The sequence below is a fragment of the Alternaria triticimaculans genome, assembly GCF_023758025.1.
Source record: "Alternaria triticimaculans strain BMP 0046 chromosome Unknown scaffold_53, whole genome shotgun sequence".
In the NCBI taxonomy this organism is placed as follows: domain Eukaryota; kingdom Fungi; phylum Ascomycota; class Dothideomycetes; order Pleosporales; family Pleosporaceae; genus Alternaria; species Alternaria triticimaculans.
The window spans coordinates 21,667-40,603 of NW_026056010.1; the positions used below are offsets into that span (position 1 = coordinate 21,667).

At 54.0% G+C, this 18,937-nt stretch overlaps 8 protein-coding genes across 8 annotated transcripts; 4 read left to right on the top strand and 4 right to left on the bottom strand.

Moving 5' to 3' along the window:
- Positions 1-1,004: 1,004 nt before the first annotated feature.
- Positions 1,005-2,537, bottom strand: J4E78_011024 (uncharacterized protein; the record flags this gene model as incomplete). The annotated part of the gene is made up of 3 exons (XM_049371598.1): positions 1,005-1,024; positions 1,126-1,441; positions 1,539-2,537. The coding sequence occupies 3 exons, from the start codon at positions 2,535-2,537 to the stop codon at positions 1,005-1,007; spliced, it is 1,335 nt and encodes a 444-aa protein (XP_049216680.1).
- A 919-nt stretch (positions 2,538-3,456) lies between these two features.
- On the bottom strand, positions 3,457-4,081 carry J4E78_011025 (uncharacterized protein; the record flags this gene model as incomplete). Its single annotated transcript, XM_049371599.1, has 2 exons — positions 3,457-3,723; positions 3,773-4,081. The coding sequence occupies 2 exons, from the start codon at positions 4,079-4,081 to the stop codon at positions 3,457-3,459; spliced, it is 576 nt and encodes a 191-aa protein (XP_049216681.1).
- A 389-nt stretch (positions 4,082-4,470) lies between these two features.
- Positions 4,471-5,758, top strand: J4E78_011026 (uncharacterized protein; the record flags this gene model as incomplete). The annotated part of the gene is made up of 4 exons (XM_049371600.1): positions 4,471-4,637; positions 4,849-5,080; positions 5,137-5,524; positions 5,577-5,758. 4 exons carry the CDS (start codon positions 4,471-4,473, stop codon positions 5,756-5,758), a joined length of 969 nt encoding a protein of 322 aa, XP_049216682.1.
- Positions 5,759-5,974: 216 nt separating this feature from the next.
- Positions 5,975-6,718, bottom strand: J4E78_011027 (uncharacterized protein; the record flags this gene model as incomplete). The annotated part of the gene is made up of 1 exon (XM_049371601.1): positions 5,975-6,718. One exon carries the CDS (start codon positions 6,716-6,718, stop codon positions 5,975-5,977), a length of 744 nt encoding a protein of 247 aa, XP_049216683.1.
- A 295-nt stretch (positions 6,719-7,013) lies between these two features.
- J4E78_011028 (uncharacterized protein) lies at positions 7,014-9,199 on the top strand (the record flags this gene model as incomplete). The annotated part of the gene is made up of 7 exons (XM_049371602.1): positions 7,014-7,097; positions 7,155-7,361; positions 7,421-7,574; positions 7,622-7,734; positions 7,782-8,116; positions 8,164-8,574; positions 8,623-9,199. 7 exons carry the CDS (start codon positions 7,014-7,016, stop codon positions 9,197-9,199), a joined length of 1,881 nt encoding a protein of 626 aa, XP_049216684.1.
- A 1,198-nt stretch (positions 9,200-10,397) lies between these two features.
- J4E78_011029 (uncharacterized protein) lies at positions 10,398-11,387 on the top strand (the record flags this gene model as incomplete). The annotated part of the gene is made up of 1 exon (XM_049371603.1): positions 10,398-11,387. One exon carries the CDS (start codon positions 10,398-10,400, stop codon positions 11,385-11,387), a length of 990 nt encoding a protein of 329 aa, XP_049216685.1.
- Positions 11,388-14,548: 3,161 nt separating this feature from the next.
- J4E78_011030 (uncharacterized protein) lies at positions 14,549-15,517 on the bottom strand (the record flags this gene model as incomplete). The annotated part of the gene is made up of 1 exon (XM_049371604.1): positions 14,549-15,517. One exon carries the CDS (start codon positions 15,515-15,517, stop codon positions 14,549-14,551), a length of 969 nt encoding a protein of 322 aa, XP_049216686.1.
- Positions 15,518-16,620: 1,103 nt separating this feature from the next.
- Positions 16,621-18,804, top strand: J4E78_011031 (uncharacterized protein; the record flags this gene model as incomplete). The annotated part of the gene is made up of 2 exons (XM_049371605.1): positions 16,621-16,663; positions 16,997-18,804. 2 exons carry the CDS (start codon positions 16,621-16,623, stop codon positions 18,802-18,804), a joined length of 1,851 nt encoding a protein of 616 aa, XP_049216687.1.
- Between the last annotated feature and the right edge of the window lie 133 nt (positions 18,805-18,937).

The window sequence follows — 18,937 nt, forward strand, 5'->3', positions numbered from 1 at the left end:
ACCCCGTCTCAGACATGAATCACACTCACGCGCATGCGTTCTACGAGGTCATGACGCCGTGATCCCATGATTGTACATGTGCTACAGATTACCAACCAACAAAAAGGAGTTTTGGGAAAGGAAGGGAGGGAGGGAGGGAGGCATTCGATACGATACCCCAACACACTAACTAGTATGAAACTAATCTTCTTGTAAATATTTAAGCGCTGAGGAATTTATTTTTTGTTCGAGATTGAGATGGCTATTCATATCCTGTCCTTTCTTGTCTTGTGCCGTTTCTCCCTACAGTAGCCCATACAGCCCTCTCTATCTTCCTTCACGCCGCCGCGGTCGCCGTAGCAGTAGCAGTAGCACCCGCCCCTCCCGCCGTCTCACTAACCCCCTCCTCCGGAACCACAACCCTCATACTCTCATCTCTCACCCTCGCAGGCCCCCTCTCAAACCCCCTCGGCACCCCCGCTACCCTCCCATGTACTTTTCCCCTTGCGCCCCCCGGCCCCGTCGCCTTCTTCTTCCTAGCGGCTACATAATCACATCTCCCGTAATCGTTGCAGAAACCCGTTTTGCACGCGTTGTTACTGCGGCAGGGACTGCCGAGACAGGAGTCGCTGGGGGAGCACGGTGTGCATAAGCCCCAGGAACAGTATTCGTGAGAGGAGCAGTGGGAGGGTGTTGTGCAGGGGTTGGGTTTAGGAGGATAAGGGGAGGGGGAGAGACAGATCGGTGGGCTTGGTGGTTGGGAAGGGGAGGTAGAGAGGGAGGAGAGGGAGGCGATGGCGAAGAGGTGAGGCAAGGAATCTGTGTAGCATGTTCCTTTTGGATCATTCGGCTTAACCGCATACCTCCTCCTTCGCTCTTCCTCCTCTTGCTGCATCCCGCTGTCTCCTGGTATCGTCCTCTTCCCCTTCTTGTTTTCCGGTTGGATGGTCATCCGTGCAACACAAGCCGCACACTCCCCCTTCACACACCGTAAATGCGCTTGACAGACGGCCTTGCTATTACACCTATCCCCCACTTTCCCTGGCTGCGAGGAGGGGTTGGTTTGGCATATGCTGTTTTTGCAGAGAAGATCCGGTGCACAGCCATCTGCTGCGTCGCACAAATGCCCCACACAACCAAACGTACACTCGCTTTGTTCGATGATATACGGGTTCAACCGCACACTCGTGACGTTGGACAGGCCCGCTGGTTTCAGTCTCCATTCTTTGGTGGCGGGGGAGCCGGTGAGCATGGATCGCAGGTATGCTTCTGTGGTTTCGTCCGCCGAGGGAGCGAGGATGTGGTAGGGGGCGGGGAGGTATTTGGACCAGGAGAAGGGGCTGCGGGTTGTGAAAGCGTGGCGCAGGATGGAGGCGAGGGCGGGCCAGGTTGTGTAGGTGGGGTGGAGGGGGTTTATGCGGGAGGATTTGGATTCGGAGAGGGGGGTTAGGTGGGAGTAGAGCTTGGAGGGTTTGTTAGTAGGGTGGAGTACGTCGAAGTTCCAAATATGATATAGTGAGGAAGGAAGGGAGAAAGAGAGGAAACAGACCAAAACATACCCAAGGAATCCCCCTATAATTCAGCACATTCCCCCCATCCCAAACCGCCTCCTTCTTATAAAACAACCCAAACACCTCACTATGCACATACCCCCACTCCTCCACCAACAACAGTTTCCCCTCCCCCTTCTTCCTCCCCTCCGCCCTCCCCATCAACGTATTGCCGGGTAGAAACAAATCCGCCCACGCCGTCCCCGCCGTTCTATCACTCCTCTTATCGAAATACCCATGGATACCAATCACATCAATAGCCTTGCAGTCAAACACGCTATCCGGAAAATTCTCAGTCCCGGAAATGGACTGGGCGCCTGAGACGCCGCCGCTGATGACGGCGATGTTGGATGCGTCGAGGTTGATGCTGTATTTTAGATAGGAGGCGATGTCGCAGAGCCAGGATTCACCGGAGGGAATGGGTGAGATACCGGAGAAAGGCTGGTTTTGAAGGTCGACGCCGAGGATGACTTCGGAGAGCGTGCTCCAGGGACGGCCGTCAAAGTTCTTGGAGGGGTAGTGGGTGAAGAAGACGCTGAGGCGTGTTTTGTACATGTCGCGATATTCTTCATTACTATAGAAATCCAGAAACGCGCCGTCAAGTTTCTGGCAGTAAGCATCACACGCGACATCATTTGTACCCCGAAGTGCATGTGCGTCGTGCGGTGCGATGATGACTTTCATCTGGCCTTTTGACAAATGGTGGATAGCTGCTAGCGTGTCATCGAATTGGTCGAGCAGCGACTTGTCGAAGCCGCCTATCTCGCCTTCTGGATCTGGGTGTTGGGCATCTGGGCGGATGAAGAGCCGGATTACGCGGGCGCCGCTTTTGATGATTTCGCGGATTGTGGCGGCGCGGTGGGAGGGGGTGAAGAATTGGAGTTGAGGGTAGTTTACGCCGCCGAAGGAGTGGTTGGGGGAGGTTATTCTGAGGGAGGAGGCGGATGTGAGGGAGGGATAGGTGGTTAGAGACAGTAGTACTGCTAGGAGTGAGGGTAGGAGCATCATCTCAGCAAGTACGGCATAGATGTCAAGACAACGGAAAGGAATTGCATTGCGACGCGGTATAAGACAATCATCCTGATCTGAACACGTGTAGAAGTTTTGCTATAGACAGATCTCTGTAACGGCGGACTAGATGTTGATACTTGCGGGATTGACAATGTTCATCTGGATAGATTAATTGCGGTGGTGCGTGCAGCCAATCACGGGGTGCGTGCAGGCAGTATACGCGGGGTCGCTAACCTGGACGGCGGGATGATGGAAGTGGACAGGGTATGTTTTCTCGAGTTCGTACTGGGTTTGTCACGCTGTCTTGTGCTCGTGATGGTCCTGGCTAACGGGGATACAGACGCGTGCGTGGTCAATGCGCCAGGGAATGAGTACACCAAGCTTTACATCAGGCATTGGCAATATGTTATGGTATGCTATATGCCGTCATAAGAATCGGATGATGTCATGTACCAGAGTCGTAATGCGCAGGTCCGGCGGATGGGAGTGGCAGCTACCTTGTGCGCTCACTTTATCCTGAATACATAGCCTTGGTGATGACTCGAGGGTGAACAGGGAGCACTGCAACGTGCTGCGATACATCACAGGCTATAATTCGATCCAGATCTACGGGGTGATTCGGCTCCCTCTTTCCCAGTGGTGGTGTTGTTCCTGTCGAGGATTGAAGAATAGGGTCTGCTGCTCGGCGTAGCGCGGGATCGCACGGGTGTCTCTGTAGGCACACTACTTCTCTGCCCAGCATGAATAGTGCGCAAGCGTGCCCTCGTTATGCAGTGGATAGCCTTGGGCGGTAATGCGCAGGTCTGCCATCTTAGGGATGCGTAACCTAGTCGAAGACTGAAGCGTTCGACAGCTATCGTGCTCCGCATGTTTGTACGTTGTATATGTCAAGACGGTCCTCGGATATTCGCAATTCTCATCCTGCCGGTTTATCGCAAACAGCTTCAAGTCGCTTGAGCGTGGCCATGACTTCTTCTCCAATGTTTTCCCCACTGGACGATGGAGCGAAGCGGCCATGTCGCAGCTCACTGAGGGCGCCAACGACGTCTTGAACTTCAGCCAAAGCCCGTCTGTTCTCTTGCTCTATCTCTGCGATCTGGGCCTCGAGGGTTTGGCATGCTTCTTCGATGTCGGAGTGGACCGTCTGTAGCGTGTGCGGTTTCTTGCGACTTTGGCCGGAGAGCTGGGCATTGTCAGCGCAAATCTTGGCATTCTTCCCATATGTTGGGTACCTCCTGCTCCATTTGAAGCGCAATCGGGTCCAGTCCGGCGACGGTTGCATCGTCTACCTGGCGTCTTTCCCGAGCGTACTCCCGCCTCAGCTGCTTAGACCGTTTGACCTCATCGATAATGTCCTGGCGAATCAGCTCGATTTCCCTGTCGCGTATGTGCTGAAGCTCGCGATAGATTTCCTGTACAGCGGGGTTGGAGCGATGGGCGCGGGGGAAGATGTCGGTGAAGTCGCGTAGGGTGGTGAAGTCGCGCAAGGGAGCAGGTGCGAGGAGGAAGTCACCGAGGATCTTGGCCTCTTGCGACGGCATGTTTGGAGTAGTAGATGTCGATTTCAGGCCGGAAAGTGCCCACGCATATGATTGATACGGCAGTGTTGGTGGTGGATGCGCCAATGAAGGAGGGCCATCGGAACGCGCGACGACGCGTTGTGGTCCGTGCCCAGAAAACTCCCGTGAGACGTGCCTGGACGACTCCAAGCAAACGTCGACTGAACCGTCTTTCACCAAGCTTGTCGACGGTATACAGATTTCAGGCAACTCCCACTCCACTTTCGCGGCGCAAAGTATCGTCCTTATTGTTGAACACCAAGGCTGGCACGAAGACGCGCTACGTGGACGTGCAATCTCTCGCACCCTTACCGCTTCCTTCCTGACCACCAAACCCATCAACATCAATCTCATCACATTCCATCGCAATCATGGCGCCCGCAGCTGCGCCAGAGCCTTCCTTCAAGAAAGATGAAAAGGTCTTTTGTTTCCACCATGAGTTGCTATACGAGGCCAAGGTGCTCGAAGTCAGGCCTGTAGAAGAAGACAAGAAGAATGGCTTCGAATACAGAGTCCACTACAAGGGCTGGAAGAACACGTACGTATCTTCTATCCGTTCGAGTCTGCGCCCGTCTGCTTGTCACTCCATCTCCCACTGCGGAAGTCACGTTTGCCTCTGCATACACTTCACTTATGCCCACGTACTACATCTTTACTACACATTTGCAGCGGCACATCATTTCAAATCGGCCCCTCAAAACTCAAAAACCCACGCCTTGCTTTTGAGATCGTAAGCTAACGCATCGCAGCTGGGACGACTGGGTTCCTGAGGATCGGCTTCGCAAGCTGTCTCCCGAGAACCGAGAGCTAGCCAATAACCTCAGGCACGAGATGCTGGCAGCCCAGCGTGCCGCAAGAGCTCAACCCGCACCTGCGAAAAAGAAGGCTCAAGGTTCGGCGCGCGGTAGCGAAGAGCGCCAAACCTCCGTCACTGCTGCACCACGTGGTCAGAAGAGGGTGCGGGACAATGACTTGGAGAAGGTGTGTATCTCAGCAATCCGCTCGTGCTTCCCAACGCACTCTCTAACTCCCCTTAGGAAGAAGCATTCCAGAACAAACTGGCTGTCAGGATCTACATGCCAGATAGACTAAAGAGCCTCCTAGTCGATGACTGGGAGAACATCACTAAGAACCTGCAACTCGTTCAGCTGCCTTCAGCTTACCCTGCAGGCGTCATACTGGATGAGTACATGAAGCATGTCAAAGACAACAGCAACCGCACCAGCATCGAGCAGGACATTCTCGAGGAAGTCATAGCTGGACTGAAGGAGTACTTCAATAAGAGCGTCGGACGTCTTCTCTTGTACCGATTTGAGCGCGAGCAGTTTTATGACATCTGGACGCGCATCAATTCGCCGACGGATGATCTTGCAGCAAAGCCGCTGGCTGACATCTACGGCGGCGAGCATCTTCTGCGTCTTCTGGGTATGCATATATGAGTAGTTGGGTGTGAATATTGCTAATAAGGCTTTCACAGTCACCATGCCCGAACTCATCGCGCAAACCAACATGGACCACCAGGCCGTCACGCGCTTGCGCGAGGAGCTCAGTCAAATGACGACGTGGCTCTCCAAGGAAGCTCAGATCAACACATTCTTTGTGCCTACCTATGAGAGCCCCGGACAGGCTTACATCGATAAGGTCAAGTCCAGCACCTAGGAAGGCGGTGACTTCAAGATTTGATGAGTCGGCCGTTTCGCTTTGACATTTGTGTATCATCACTTCTGCATGGCTGGTGGGTAGGGCATTGTCTAATGGCGCATAGGCGTTCTTGAGTAGTAACAATCAGGTACGGGATCGGGGTATGTAGTTTTTGAGTTGTCAAGCTCCAAAGTGACATGGATACAAGTATAATAATACAAACTCGAAAAGTGCTCATGTCCTCTTGATGACATCCTCTAATAACCCAGCAGCCCAACGCAAACACCTCGTCATATCGCCCTCCGCTTCTCTCGGCATGCCATATATGCCAACGCTCTCGCAAACCTTCTCATCCAGCTCTCCATCCACATCCCCATTCCTGAACAAGAACTTGTGGTCCTTGACATAATTCGGCCACACAATATCATCTACATAACCCGGCGGATCTTGCCAGAAGCCCTCAAGCGTCACATAGCCACTCCTCGCCTCCCTCCTCCGCTTCGCAGTCTCATAGCTCGTCCGTAAAAAGAGTCTAACATCAAAGATCTCACGAATATCCCTCATATCCTGCGAAAACAGCAAAAAGCCATCAACAATACATATCCGTCGCTCTTGCCACTCGGTCTTACTCCTCAACCACCCCGCTACCTCATCTCTTAACCTCTTGATCTCAGCCTCGGGTACACCATGTTCGCCTACACTGTTCTGGTCTTCCTGGCTGACCAGCCAGTCTGGGCTGTTACCATGTTCTTTGATGTGCTGCAGTGCTTGTTTGAGCGCAGGTAGGTTGAGCGACTCTATGCAATCCCAGTCCTGGACAGAGTTCTTGACGGGGATCTCGGCGTCGGTGAGGTAGAAGTCGTCGAGATGTAGGATGAAGAGTTTGGAGGGGGGGAAGATGTCGCGGAGGAGGCGGGAGAGGGTTGTTTTGCCCGAGGAGGAGGGGCCTGAGATGCCGACTAGGAGGGGTTGTGGCATCGTGGTTGGAGGGGTGGAGAGTTGGAGGGACGCGGGGTACCGGGAGTCTGGTCGCGCCTTCCTTTGGGATGGACTGACGGTTCACAATAATAAGAATAATTCGAGTAGATATTGTCTAGTAACCCCCCTTCACACGACTTACTCACCTTCACACGTGTGAATGGTGGGGCTGTCGGCGTCTGATCGCCCACCGGCCCGCTAGTTCCCCATGCTGCGCGACGCGCCTGCGACTGCCACCATCTGAAGCCCTGCATCACCCACGATAAATTCCCCAAAGTCCCTCGCACGCACAACCATGGAGCCGTCACCGCTGACGCAGGACACGCGACCGGAAATCTTCCAACCCAAGATAATCTCCCTCTACGAAACCCTCTTCAAAGTGCGATCCTCTCCATCTCCACCCACTTTGCGCCAGCCACATGCTAACCCGCCCCAGGAAGACGACGAAGAAGTCGAGCTATCCGCCGGCTTCTGGCAAGAATTCTTCCTCCACCGCCCCGACCCCACCGGCCTTCAGCGCATACTCAGTTCGGTAGCGCCGGACGAGATGCTGCACCAGCAAGCGCATTCGCAGGCACTCTTCAGCCAGGCCATCCTCCGCGTCAAGCAAGCCCGCGCGCCCGCCGACGAAGTCGCCCTCGAGGTACCCATGCCACCCACCCACGCACAAATACACACCTTCGACATGCGCTTACCGCTTAGACCTTGACAGTCTTCCTCGATGCCGCACTCACGAAGAAGTACACGAATCCTAGCTCTGATATCATAGCTGTTCTTACGGGGCTGAATGATGCGGATGCGGTTATGACGGACTTTGTTGCGGCGCTGGATACGGCGATACGGGGGGGAAGGGATAGTATGTATAGAGGGGGTGTTGTGGAGGGATGGGCTGACCAAGAGCAGTTCCTTTGCGCTTGAGGGCTGTTAGAGCGGCTCTTTCGATTACTGCTGCTGGCTTTCAGACTGCGCTTCCGTCGTACTTTACTCATCGCGATTTGTTTCCCTCGCTCATGAAGGTACGACAGAAAGCAAGACAGGGGGGATGCATACTCACAGCCAGTAGTACATCCAAGATTGCGACGACAGCACCCAAGTCCTCCCCGCGCTCTACCTCCTCGGCCTCCTCACCAACTACAACAAATTCGAGTTTCAGAACCCGTATAGACTGCGGCTAGACGACTTTGTCAACGATGCTATCATACAGGATATGGTCGCTTGTTTTGGGAATACATGTACAAAGCTGCGGGACGCCTATGTAGCTGTACAGGACGACATGCCAGAGGGCTGGTCGCTGGGCTCGACGTTGAGTTATATTGGCCTGGGTGCTCTTGCTCCCAGTTCCCGGCCAACCACACCTGTGCCGGCTCCGGATGAAGCAAAGTCGCTCTTCGCTGCATTGTAAGCACTCATGGTCGCAGTCACAGCTCATGCTAACGTATGGCTAGACCAGGGCCTGAGATTGGCGTACTTCTCTCCACGTACGACTTCGCCAACGCCAACAAAGTCTTCTGCTTCAACCTAGTCAAGTCAGCTCCAGCGGACAAGAGCGAACCGTCGCCACTAAGCGCATACCTTTCCTTGACGTCCTACATGTTCCAACACGCGCATCGGTCTACCCGGGCCGCACTATACACATACCTCAGCCTATTCGTGCTGCAGATACTTGTCGAAGACCGAGAGCTCGCCAAACGCCTATGCAGTGACGAGTCGAAGCTTTCGGTGCGCTTGTGCCGTCAGAGACAGCCCTACCTGCCGGCAGTGAGGGGCGATCGTGTCCCTGCAGCTGTCATTCTAGACATGATGTCTGACGCCATCAGCCATAACCTGCGGAGGCGATTAGACGTTGACTTCTACATGTGAGTCTGAGTCCCAATATGGCACATACTTGGCTAATCCGCTCCCAGCCTCTGTCTCGGCGTTCTATTACGTCTCCTCTCGCACCTCAGTCGAACGAAGACGCGCATCACATACCATTGGTCGGAGTTGTGGCGGACCCTGCTCTCCTTCGTCCGCTTCCTCACCACCTACGAAAGCGACATCAAGTCCAACTACAAATCAAACGGAATGATCAGCATACTTGTCAATCTGCTGGCCTTTGCACTGTCTAGCGGAGAGAACTTCCTGCCCGACCCTGCATCGTATGACGACTTATTCTACAAGCTCGTGGAAAGCGGCGACACACTGATCAAGTTCCGGGACACATTTGGGTTATCAGGCCAATCAGACTCCATGCAGACGCTCATCAATGTGTCTTCACATTACCAATCCCTGCTGGAGAGCAATGGAAAAGCGCGGTCCAAGCATCTTAGCCCGCAAGAAGTCAGCGCCGTCATCAAACAGGGGTACGAGACGTTATCAATCGATGCGAGCGAGGGTTTGGATCGTTGGGAAAAGTTCCGGGAGGCGGACTTCAAATCTCTGCTGAAGAAGATTGCTAGAGCGGCGGTGGAGGATGCCAAAGCACTGAATGACGATAATTGAGGCTGGATATGGCACCATCGCAGTTCTCGAAGTGACCATCGTCGTGGCCGCCTGCGCGTTCAAATACCAACTACGAATCAACAAACAACGTTGCGAAACAATCCAATTGAACAAGTCTGGGAGCTCAGCTGCATCGGGGTGGATCAACGTGAGGGGTCACACATCCAGTGGTTGTTGAGCGATCCAGGGTCGCGATCCACAACACGCACCATACACATGAGTGATGTCGAGTGTTGATGAGAACATGATTGTGTGTATCGTGAGGGGTCTGATAGCGAATCGGTCTGGTGCTCGTCGACGTGTAATGCCAGTACGCATTGGCCAGAAGCCGACTTGATACAATCCCTTCCCTTCCCGAACCTCTTGCCTTTCGATCTCTCAGCTGCTTGACCTCTCTTCAATCTCATTTGCAGTTCATTTCGATGGACTGAGTGTCTCTTTTCTTTTCATTCATCGCTTCATTGACCGCCGTGCATCGCAATGGCTACAACATCGCGATGCGACGACGGCGTCCCATCGCGGCATGGTAGCAAGGTACGCAATCTCGCTCACCACACCAAAACATCCATTGACACTGCATCAGGACACTATCGTCCCCGCTGATAAGTCGAGCTCAAAAGCCGCATGGAGACGCTCACTGTCCGCTACTGTCAATCATGAAGACCATCCGGCACTTCAACCATGCCATGCCTACAGTACTCCCGATGCGGATAGCTACACCAGCCAGGACCGATCGTTCGCGTCGTCATCTTCTACATTGTCATCGGCGCCTCCCTCGCCTCCCACATCAAAGTCATTTTCCAGACCCAGCGTCCCTCAGCAAGCACACACAACACCCAACGGCTACCGTCTTGGGCCTGACGGCAACGAAGGGTGGAACTCTTCCTCATCGAGTGTGCATACTGTACGGTCGCCCAGACAAAGCACTTCTGGAGCGTCCTCTCCGAGGACGAAGCATACTATCTACGGAGGAGTTGGGGATGGGGTGCTTGTTGTGCCTACGGTGAATGAGAAGCCGGTTAAGAATGTTGTGGTTGAGTTCATGGGGTTGAAGCTGTGTCGTGTCTGCGATGCTTTGCCTTACTGTGAGTAGCTCTGCTTTAGTAATAGTTGAACCGAGAAGAGATGCGGACCGGATCCCTCAGCCACACTTCTCGAATTGCTTGCTAACGCAAACACAGTACTCAGCACCCGCAACATGGTCGACCGCATCCAAGCCATCATCGAAGACGACTTCAAGCACGCGCCCGAGTCCACTCTTTACGACCTCCACTCCATCTCAGCCGGACCACACCACCACACGTACACCGACCGCGACCGCGCCCTCATGGCCATCCTCTGCTCCCTCCGCACTCTCCCTTTTGCCCGACAGGCACAAAACAACTGGTACCCGCAAGGCCTCCCCATCAGCAAAGACAACAACCTCGTCCTCTACAACCACACCGTCGGCCTCGGCGTAAAGCAAACCGCCATCTCCCTCGACAGCTTCGTCGACTTGGCGCAGTCCTGGCTCTACGTCCGAAACCCAGCGAGTCTGTCTGGTGTCGATCCTTCTGCCAAGAACTCGTGGAAGGGAATTGCGAATACGCTTGCTATGGCCGGCGTGGACATCCGCAAGATTGATCTTCAGCTCTGGGAGGCGCTTACCTATAGTCTCGAAGGCGATCATCTCACAGCCGCTATCGACGATGTCATCGAATGGTCTAAAGACGGCACACTGGATAGCCGGCACGCCGCCTGGCGCGACCACGCCATCTCAGAGACAAAAATGGTACCTGAATCCCTCTCCTCCGACGGCTATCCCCCCACTCCCACCTCCCCCTATCCCTTCACCACCCCCTCCCACTCTCACTCATCCGGCCTCTACACCAAACGCTTCTCCCACAAACACCCCCTCGGCCGCCCCCGCTCCCTCATCTCCGACGACGAAAAAGCCGAACTCCGCAAGGACCGTCTTACCCGCCTTACCGCTGAGGCAGCAGCCAAGAAAATCGAAGATCAACGTAAAGAGAAGAGGGAGAAGAGCAAGGGGTGTTTTGATAAGGTGAGGAGGGGTTGGAGGAAGAGGAAGAGTATGGTCTGGTTTGTGTGCTTTATTGTGGTTATATTGAGTGGGATTATGGGCGGACTGGTTTGGGCTATGGCGAGTGGGAAATTGGATTTTACGCCGGGTGGGGAGGGTGTGTAGGTGGGAAGATGAAGGGGGGGAGGGAGATGGGGGGTGGTGATGGGGTTGTGATGGAGTTGGATATGGGGGGGTATGGCGTTTATGGTAGAAAATGAGTGGGAGTATGGCGTCAACGGTTGGAGAACAGTGGGATCACTATAGCGAGTGTCATGCCTTACAGGATTCAATGGCGTTGTAGGCGTTGGGCTTGTTATGGCGTTGAGGATACCCGTGGTATATGGGGTAGGAGTCTGGAGTTGGTGTTGGCAGTCGTGGAGGATGATAGACTAGGTCATCACTCTACTTTGGGATTCATTGGGACTCGGCGATGTGGTGTTAGCAATATACTTCGAGAGATACTCTTGTACTACACATTCCTCTTAGAACGTGGATATGAATGGCATCAGTATTTGCGTTCCGCTACGTTCCAAGATTGTTGAATGAAACGAATAGTGTACCTTCACCAATTCTCTCCTATCAACCTACAAAACCACCACAGCCCCATACGCATACGCATACTTTCCCTCCATCTTCACCCCTACACTCTTCTCCTTTCCCCTTACTTACATACCACTATTCTCAACCATGCTACCTCCTCCCGAAAACACCACTACCCAACAACCCCTACCCTAGACCATACCACCATGCATATACTACGTATACCTCATCTCCGAGCTCCCGCACTTCCGTGCTTTCCGCTCCGCTCCTCACTCCGACTCCGCTCCCTGCGCTCTTAGTCCGCACACGCTATTATAATACCACACGGACCAGTTTGGTCTAGAACACGTTCGCGTGGTTGAGGGATGGCACGGGTGGGTGGGTGGTAGAGTTTGTACCTGAAGATCGTTATTTCGCTTGGGATTGGGACTACTGGGACTGCTGGGACTACTGAGACTACTGAGGCTATCGGAATCGATAGGATGGGATGGGATGGGATGGGATGAGGTTCTGGACTCTGGAGGGGTTGGTGAGAGAGTAGTGAGTTGGTTGGTTGGTCACTGTGTGGCTGTTATTGGGCGGAGTGGATGGTGAACTGCGAAGTGTTTTCTTGGAACCATCGAAGACTTCACGACCGCGGGAGATGTCCGAATGATTACTGAATGAACAGGCATTCAATTAAAGAACATGCATCGTGATACCACCTACCCGTCGAAAAGAAGAAAACACTCCTCCCCGAGATCGATACCCGTAATTTCCACAACACCACCTCCATCGCAACCTATCCCATCCGATCCCATCGTACCTGACCAGCAGATAAAGTCAGGAGTAAGAAAACGGTTCACTAGCGGTTCCTACGCTATTCTTAGCCTCAAAAAGCAATCCCGTATCTGCATCACGCAGACCACGCGGTTCGCGTTCCAGAACACCGCACTAATTGTTCATCCCTGCAAAGCCGCGTCGCGGGAGTGCTAACGAAACGCGATGAAAAATGTACATTGCTGACTGCGTCGATGCGATCGGAGCGGGACTGGTTGAGATGTGCAATTTGCCGTGATTGCGCTTGTGGTGCTTGTCAAGGTACGATGACGACGTGTATGCGGCTGGGTTCTTCGCTGCAGCTGTGCGTTCGTTCGCGCAGTCGGCAAGGGGAGGCTTGAGCGCCACCATCGCCCGGCCGGGTGCTGAACTCGGTAGTGTACTGCAGGTACGAGATGAGAAAAGAAAAACTCATTCTACCCGGGCTTGCATGTCTTGCAGGCTCTGAGACGAGAACCGAAAAGACTAGGAACATGCCCAGGTGTTGAAGCCGAATCGCGCTAGAGTTGTAGAGACACGAACGCGATACGAACAACAACCCGTATGTTTCTACTCAAGTATCGATTGTGGAGATTGAAGCCGCGTCGGGTTTACTGCTGGTTTACTGCTATTCTCAATCTCTAGTAAAGATCGTGTTACACGAACCGTCTGGACAATATGCCCGAAACTCACGAATAATCCTCCGACGCATCTGACAGCTGTCACATTTCGCGACGCTGACTCTCGCAAAGAAACCGCGTCCCACTGTGGCTTATTTTGAGATGTTCAGTCTCCACTGACCCCCATGCTGTGTCGCAAACACACCACACAGATACTGGATGGAGTGGGGTGGGAGGGGGGTGTTCAGAACATGAAACTGAAACGAAAAGAACACACGACGATGTTTGAAAATACCCTTGTACTTGCTTCTGTTACAACCGTTCCATCACGTGCAGCCTCTCCCTCCATCTTACCATTCCATACATACCCACCCAGTTACTACCAAGCCAAGCCGGCACAACTTCGTATCCTGAATCCCCCGTCTAACATCTCGGCGGTTCTCTTCCTCCCGCCAGCCACATTATCCCAGCCCGATTCCGAGCAGACATCGAGAGGAGAATCCGGATCTCACATCCTGTTACGGATTACGGAAGTAGCCATGGCTAAATTGCGTGGCCCACTTTGTGTGTAGGCTACGGCAATTGTAAATTGAATGGCGTGGCTGGGTAGGTCCCGGTAGATGAGGCGGTGATGTCATGGTTAGCTGCACATGCACACAGACGGATGTGTGTATGCAAGTCAGGACCGTTGCGTTGAGAGGCGGAGGCGGAGGCAAAAACGAAGTGCATGTGGTGGGAAAGGGCGTTTTGGCTGTTCACGCACGTAATGATGTTATTTCGGGATCATGGACGTTTTTCTTCGTTGTGATTGCTTTGCTTTCCGAGACCCTGGCAACTGGTTGTGTGTGTCGCGTAGACTTGCGTTGTTCGGGCCCTTGTCATGTGCGGTCGGTGGCTGTGGGCTGTCCCGCACGCACCGCCGTTCGATGTTCGATCGGCAGCCGATCCTGTCACATGGCCGAGGAGTGATGATCGCGAGGGGGATTCGGATAAGACTTGCACTTGCTTGCGTGGGTGAAGTCAAGTGGAAAAGAGTGTGATGCGCAGTAATTAATATAGTGATCTGCAAGTGAAAGATGTAGTGTCGGTCCGCTCTTGTTGGTAGAGCAGAGTAGTATGTAGATTTGATAATGGTAGTTAAAGTAATAGTAAATGCAATGTAATGCGATGCTAGCGATTGTCTCGTCCAGGACAAACGGGATATGCAAATGTGGTATCATGGAAAGTGACAAATAAAACACCGAGAAATGCCATGGGAATGTAACGCCGCATCCGTTGTCTTCGTCCCACTCTGTACAGTTCGTAATCATGCGCGCCGTCACCTCATCAACTGCTGTCCTCGCTGACCGTCGCATCGCTCGCCGACGATACTGACGATTTGTTGTCTGAAGGCAAGGGACCGAGTGTCCAGCGCCAGTCTCGCGTCCGCTTCCGTCGTCCGGCGACGGGAGTTTCGGGAGCTGAGTCGCTGTCGTCGTCTGAGGAGGACGAGTCGCGCTTCTCGCCGGTGCGGGGCGACTTTGGTCTTGGTGAGCTCTCTGCAGAGGACGATGTGCTGATGAGGGAGAGCTGGAGGGGCGATATGCTGGTTTCGGAGGGGTTCTTCAGAGCCTTGAGACTTAATGACGGCTGTGATGTCGAGGCGTCGGAGTCGGTGGTGGAGGCGGTGGATGCGAGAGAGGAGAGTGTTGAGACGGAAGACTCAATGTCGGAGTGTGCGAGGGTGTATCTGGTGGTGGTAATCTCCTCCTCCAGTGGTGTGCGGAAGGAGACGCGCTTCTCGGCGGGGAACATGGGCCGGCTGGAGCCCATCTTGCGTGGTATTATCGAGCGCGCGGGGCTGTTGGAGAGGATGGAGGCGAGGTTGTGGGGTTGCTTGTAGGGTATTGAGAGGGTGGCCGAGTCGTTGGAGGCCGATGTGAGGGTGGAGGAGAGGGTAGACGCTGAACTTGGCGTGGATGCGCTGGTAGAGCCGCTGGTGGCGGGCACGTCGCTCTCGATGGAGAGCTGGGGTCTTGAGGGGCGTTGTAGTGTTGGGGCAGTCGCCGGGCGCTCATAGGCGTTGGAGAAGGTGTTGCGGACGGTGGGCGAGACGGCACTGAGGGTTTCAAGACGGAGACTGGCACCTTTGCCCAGGATGCGCGGCTGCTCAGTGTTGATGGAGAGTTTGGGCCGGGGCGGGGCCTGGCGCGGGGGTATTATAGGCAGCGAGGCGGCCATGGAGGAAGTCATTGAGGTCATACCGGACATGGCAGATGATGCTGGGTGGGAGGGCTGGAGGGTGGACAGCATCATGTGGGGGGTGTCCACGGGTATGAGGCTGGTGCCGGAAGTGTGCAGATGATATTGCGAATACTTGGGGACAGGCGAGTGCTAGAGGGGCACATCGCTATTAAACACTGCCATGTCGGCTGCGGATCCACCAGGACGGTCTTAACACGAAGCGCCTGGCTGGGGCTGCTCCCAAAATACCCAGCAGCCACTAGGCTTGTCCAAAGATAGATGCAGCGTGGCAAACATAATTGGGCTACCCGCGCCCGGCGCTTGGCGTTGACGGGCGGCGTTTCGCACCTGGCCACACACGTCGCGCCTTCACGCGCGCTTCATCACCCGCTGCACCACCACCTGCATCTCCACACGACACGCACGCCGCTGAAACTGCTGCACAACACCGGCGCTTCTCGTTGCTCCATGAAGAAACTGAAACGCCAGACCGGCTCCGTCATCGTCCACTTTGTTCGTAAGCACCAGGCACAGCCTTCACGCCTTGGTCGCCCTATTCGGCCTCACCTACTAACCTTCCCTCGTATCCACAGGACTACGTACGTACTTCTTACCGCGTGCGGCCGAGTCTACGTATTTGAGTGCGCAGAAGATAACGTCTACCGTGCCCCTCCCCACAGGACTGCTTCTACGCCAGCGTATTTGAACATGAAAACCCAGCATTACGACGCTTGCCACTGGCCGTGCAGCAAAAACAGATAGTCGTCACATGCAACTATGAGGCCCGCCGACGCGTACGATCCCTTGACTACCGCCGTGCCCGTGTCATCGGTCCAGTCTGACTCTCCCAGGGCTTGCACAAGCTGCAGCTGATCCACGAAGCGAAGAAGGTCTGCCCAGATGTAGTCATCGTCCTGGGCGAGGATCTTACCCGCTTCCGGAATGCTTCTAAAGAACTCTATGCTTTCTTGCGATCGTTTTCCTGGAACTCTCGTTGTGAACGACTAGGCTTTGATGAGGTTTGTCTTTCCCGGTCGCCTTTCCACTCTCGACCCTCGTGTCTCAGCACCGCCACCTTTGCAATCTCATTTTAGTCCCAACGTTTTCTGTTCCCTCACCGTATCGTTCATGCGAGTCATGCTAAGGCGGGCTAGGTGTTTTTAGATGTCACCGACATGATCGACTACAATGTCAGCATTCTCAACTCTAATGACCTCAGTAACGCCTTCTTTTGTCTCGACAGGAACGATCCCACTGTGGGGTTTCCTTACAACGCGACGCGGCTGAGGGGTCATCTATACCCCAAAACGGCCTCTGAACACTTAGGTAAGCTGTACACGGCGCATACGGTGTGGCGTAGCAAAAACATCTTCTTGGAATGGACCGCGAACGGCAAGGCTGACAGCCCTTGCTGAATCCTTGCGGCTACTGAGACCAGCAACCGTGCCTATGGAACTGCCACCAACAGTCTGTGATTCGATTATGCAGGTGCCCACCGTATGCGCCATAAGATGCTGTACATAGCCGAACGTTAGGACTGATCGAGTGTAGGCACCACGCCCGATCTGCTGCACCTCCGATTGGCTCTGGGAAGTCATTTAGCACATCACATACGAACTCGATTCGAGGCAGAGAAGGGCTACACGGCCACCGTTGGCATCTCTACCAATAAGCTTCTGGCAAAGCTTGTTGGCAACACATATAAGCCCAATGCTCAGACTACATTAGTCCCTCCGTATACGATTGATGAAGACGATGAGACTATCGACAACGTGACTGCCTTCATCGACGATCACGAAGTCGGCAAGATTCCCGGCATAGGGTTCAAGATAGCACAAAAGCTTCGTACCCACCTACTGCAGCGACCGGCTGAATTTGATGCTGGACTGGTGTATGGTGGTACTAAAGAGACTGTCCTTGCCCGCGATGTAAGGACGCATCCCGGAATCGGTCCGGAGACGTTGGAGCGGATACTTGGTGGTCCGGGCGTACCACATGGCACCGGGACCAAAGTGTGGGGTCTACTGAACGGCTGTGACGACACAGAAGTCGGCCAAGCACGCGAGATACCGCGTCAGATCAGTATCGAAGACAGCTACATGCGCTTAGACACACTCGAAGCCGTGACCCAAGAGCTGCGCATGCTAGCGAAAAGACTGCTCGAGCGAATGCACACCGATCTCCTAGAAGAAGATGACGACACGCCCGACATATCCACGGCTCCCACTTCCGCCCCTTCAAAGCCTATGAAGCGCTGGCTCGCTCACCCGAAAACACTCCGACTATCAACCCGACCACGGGCGCCTCAAAACCCAGATGGCACCCGCAATCGGTCCTTTGCACGTATATCCAAATCCGGACCCATGCCAACGTTTGTCTTCAGCCTAAAAGACGATAATAATAATACTATGGATGCCGTGGTTGAGAAATTGCTGCAAGAGACGTTGCTACCGCTGTTTCGCAAGCTGCATCCGGAGAAGAAGGGATGGAATCTTAGTCTGGTTAATGTTGCGGCGACGAATATGGCGGATGTGGCGAGGGAGAGGGGTGGCGTGGGGAGGGATATTGGGAAGATGTTTAGGAGGCAGGATGAGGTGCTTAGGCAGTGGAGGGTGGATGATGAGCCTGCACCTATTCAAAAAGAAGATCTTGTGAGTGACGAGCATGCTGAAGCAGAAGAATCGCCATCGCCAGATGAACCACCGGCCTGGTTGACGGCAGCACGGCAGCAACGACAGGAATATATGATGGACGAAGAGCCATCCATGTTTGAAGAAAACCTGGTGAGTGAACAGCAGGCTCAAGTTGAAGCATCTCCATCACCAGAAGAAGCACCCTGGTTACAAGAAGCAAGGCGGCAACGGCAAGAATACATGATGGACGAAGAGCCATCGCTGGACGAAGAAGATTTCGTCAGTGAACAGCAAGCTCAAGTCGAAGCATCTCCATCACCAGACCAACCACCCTGGTTGCAAGAAGCAAAGCAGCAACGAGAGCAGTACATGATGGATGAAGAGCCATCTGTACTCAAAGAAGAGGTGGTAAATGAAGACCAAGCTCAAGCAAGAGAATCGCTATCCCCAGAAGAACCGCCCTGGTTACAGTCAGCACGCCAACAACGCATGGAATACATGATGGACGAGGCTTGGCCGACAGGTGAGATTATTCACAGGCAAGGTTCTGAGGACTTTCCTACAGCATCACAGAAGATTGGATCTCCTGTGGATGTAGAGGATGTCTGGGAAGACGATGAGGAAGATATGACAGATGCCGATTCTTTCCGCTGCGAAGAGTGTGGTGCTGTTATGCCGAGTTTTGCTATGGGTGCGCATTGGAGGTGGCATGGTATGATGGATTAGGCTGGTGGTGTAGTTATCTTGACTCCAAGTTATACGATCAGACTACCATTACCATGATCTCCCTTCTCTTCAGTGTCCAAGCCTTCCAAATGGCTGTTGTGTAGGCGTAGCGGGGCGGGCGGGGGAGGCTGCG